At 50.7% G+C, this 3,233-nt stretch overlaps 1 protein-coding gene across 2 annotated transcripts in view; it reads left to right on the top strand.

The window, feature by feature from the left end:
• Positions 1-2,176, top strand: part of PLA2G2C (phospholipase A2 group IIC) — a 19,009-nt gene extending 16,833 nt beyond the window's left edge. The window contains exons 5-6 of one of the 2 annotated variants that reach the window (XR_002126685.1): positions 1,373-1,646; positions 2,059-2,176. Coding sequence is in view for 1 of the 2 variants with exons in the window: in XM_019666649.1 (XP_019522194.1) it covers positions 1,373-1,542 (170 nt within the window). In the remaining variant the exon portion in view is untranslated. Of the gene's footprint in view, positions 1-1,372 lie in introns of both variants that reach the window. The other variant, XM_019666649.1, reaches the window with a different exon arrangement.
• The last annotated feature ends 1,057 nt before the right edge of the window (positions 2,177-3,233 follow it).

Below are 3,233 nucleotides of genomic sequence, written 5' to 3'. Positions count from 1 at the left end.
CATCACCCCCACACCACCACCACCACCACCACCACCACTGGTCTGACTACTAACGGTAGATAAAAGACCTCTCTCTAGTGGTGATTCAGCCAAAGGGCAGACACTTGATCCCGAAGGCCCATGGAGATTTCATTCATTTATTCAATGACTGTTGAGCACCTACTGTGTGCCAGCATTTGTTCTGCGTGCTGGGGATACTGCGCTGGACAAGACAGGAAAAGTCCCAGCCTCACAGAGACAAACACAAGCAAGTAAACAAATAAGAGAACTACCAGATATGAAAAGTACAGTGAATGAAATCAACGGAGGTTTGCGGGAGAGTGGCCAGAGACAGCTTCAGATCTAGAATTCAGGGAGAGCCTCTCTGATGAGGGGAAACTTGACCAAGACCTAAAGGGTGGGATGGACCCAGCACTTGAAGATCCTGGAGAGAAGTGTTTTAAACAAAAAAAACAAAAAAAATAGCAAGTGCAAAGGCCCTGGGACAAGAAAGAGCAAGACATGTGACACAAAGAGACCAGTATGCCTGGAGCAGAGTGATGGTGGCAACGTGAGGGACAATGATGATGGATAGGATGACGAGGGCCAGATCATGACAAGCCTGCTTTGGGGTCCATGGCAAGGATTTGGGATGTCTTCCCCAAACAGTAGGAAACCACAGCAGGGCTTTAAACAGGAGAGTGAACCTAATTTGGGTAACACTTGAAGAAGGTCGCTGTTTATTTCCTTCAGTTAAGCAGGAAGAGCTGGTGATGACAGGGATTGGGGTGGTGGCTGAGAAGATGGAGAGAAGAAGGCAGAGCACAAAATATTTTCAACACAGAGAAATCAGCGGAACTCGCTGATGGGCTGGATGTGAGAAGTCAAAGGAGGGGAGGAATCAAAGTTGGCTGCCTGTTTCCTGGCTCGAGGAGGAGGTGGCGTCATGCTCCAAGCAGAGCGTGTGGATAAAGGACAGGCTTGGTGGGTGGAGGGAGCACTTACATCAACAGTTCCCTTTTGGGTGTCTTAAGTGGCTGATGCCTGAGGCATCCAAGTGAAGATGTCAAGATAGTGGTTGGAAAAACGAGCTGAGTTCTGAGGACATGGGTCCCTTTACCTGGGCCTGTGTGCTGCCCATGTGCCCTAACTTAGGGCGCCCCTCTGTGCAGCCCACACTCCCCCCTTCTCTTCCTCCTCTGCTTCTCCTCAGTCTCATACTTGTGGCATGTCTAGGTGTGATCAGGACGTGGGGACGAAGGGAAAGGACTCCTAGTTTCTTTCTTCTGTTCAGCTCTTGATGCCTTGCAGCAAGCTCCCGGTTCTCCCCAACTTTAGACTCAAACCCTGGGGGTGAGCTGGGAGCCCCCAGTGACCCTCTGTCTCTCTGCAGGTAAATGTGCCCTTGGTCCTGGTGTCGGCTGCCTCTGTGGGCTGAGGGCCTGCGAATGTGACAAGCGATCTGCCTATTGCTTCAAAGCGAGCCTGCCCACCTACGAGAAAAACTTCAAGCAGTTCTTCTCGAGCCGGCCCCGGTGTGGCAGGCGTAAACTCCAGTGCTAGCGAGGCCATGGGGTCCCCTTGTCGGTCAGCGGTCAGCATCGGCTCTAGTATCACTTCCGGGAAGCCTTCTCCCCTCAGCACAACAGCTCACTCTCCAACCTGAGGTACTCCTTTGTCACTCGGCATCAGAGGGCTGGAACTCATCATAGAAAGGACAAAATCCTGGCATTCTATGGAGGGAGACAGACCCTGAGTATATACATAAATAAATGCTGCATTCCCATAGTAGTAAATGCTGGGAAGTGATAAAACCAGTGTAGAGAGATGGCCCCATCCTCCATCCCAGCAAGTTTCCAGGAGGAGAAAAGCCCCAGGATCGATACCAAACTCTCCCTCCACCCCCACCCCAAATCAGGGTGCAGGCAGACTTGGGGACCTGGCCCACAATCCAGATCCAGCTGGGAGCAAAGCAGAAATCCTGGAGAATGAGGTCTTGGCACACACACCAAGGACCCGAGAGTCACACTTGCAGTTTCTTTCTCATGAGCTCAATTTCTGCCTTCTGAAAACCCTCAGGTGGGAGCAAATTGATGCCATTTTCACCTCTCAGGAGACAGAGCTTGAGAACTTCAGCATCCACTGCTGCCATGTGGATGTCCTGGCCGGGAAGATGCCAAAGAGATGGAGAAAGAGGGATGGGGGGAGAGGGGCGGGGGGAGGTGGGAATCAGATGTATCCAAACTTTCCATCCAAATTTAGCTTCTGGTTACATCAAATGTAAACTCTAATAAATATTAAAGTGATCTAATCTCGGTGGACTCTGATTCTTATAATGTCCAACCGGTAGGGTAGATTGCAAACACGGCCACAGTTGTTCTTACCTCCCTGTATCCTCACCTCTCACAATGTTACCCCCAGCTTTCCCCAGCAAGAGGGAGAGCCTGTTGTACTCACACCTTGAATCTGAATTCTGAACCGGCCTTGTGACTTGCATTGGTCAAGAGAAAATCATGGAAGTGATGGTCTACCGGTTCTTCAGCCTAGGTGTCAGGAGGCCAGGTGCATTCTCTGAACACCTGCCTCCACCGGGAGACAGCCCACGCCAGCCCGCGGGAGGATGGGAGCCCACCTGGGGCAGAGTTGGTCAGCCCATTTGTCTCAGTGGAGACTTCAGACATGTGAGCGTTCAGGGAAGATTGGCAAAGCCAATCTGACCACAGACACAAGACAGAACCCGGCCGAGACCAAAACAACTGCTCAGCTGAGCCCAGGCTAAATTGCCAGCTCGCAGAATTGTGAGATTAATAAAGGCTGCTGTTTTGAGTCATTCCACTTAGGTGTGGTTTGTTACACAGCATAATTCGCTGAATAACTGGTCTTCATTCACTGAGACTCCTGGGTTCCCAGCACTGTGCTGCACTTGAGGCCATAGAAACATTGTGGGCATGGCCCCTGCACCTTACCTTGTAAGTTTGGGAGGAGAGAGGCCATGCTCATGTAATAATGCAGAATACACGGAGGGATTTGATCACTCAGTCACCCAACAAACATTTATTGAGCCCCCGCTCTGCGTCAGGCACAGTGCTGGGGATTCAGAGACTTAAAGAAAACAAGCAAACAAAATTGGGCTTAAATATTTTGGGGAGAAGAACGTTAAGAGCCATAGCAGCTTTTAGAAGTTCAAGTTAAGACCCTTAAAACCTGGACTGAGTGATGCTGTCACTGGCGTGAAGACAGAAAGGGGAGCCGGA

The sequence above is a fragment of the Hipposideros armiger genome, unplaced genomic scaffold (assembly GCF_001890085.2).
Source record: "Hipposideros armiger isolate ML-2016 unplaced genomic scaffold, ASM189008v1 scaffold_477, whole genome shotgun sequence".
In the NCBI taxonomy this organism is placed as follows: Eukaryota; Metazoa; Chordata; class Mammalia; order Chiroptera; family Hipposideridae; genus Hipposideros; species Hipposideros armiger.
Note: the sequence above shows the minus strand (reverse complement) of the source record. Positions and strands in the feature narration are given on the sequence as shown.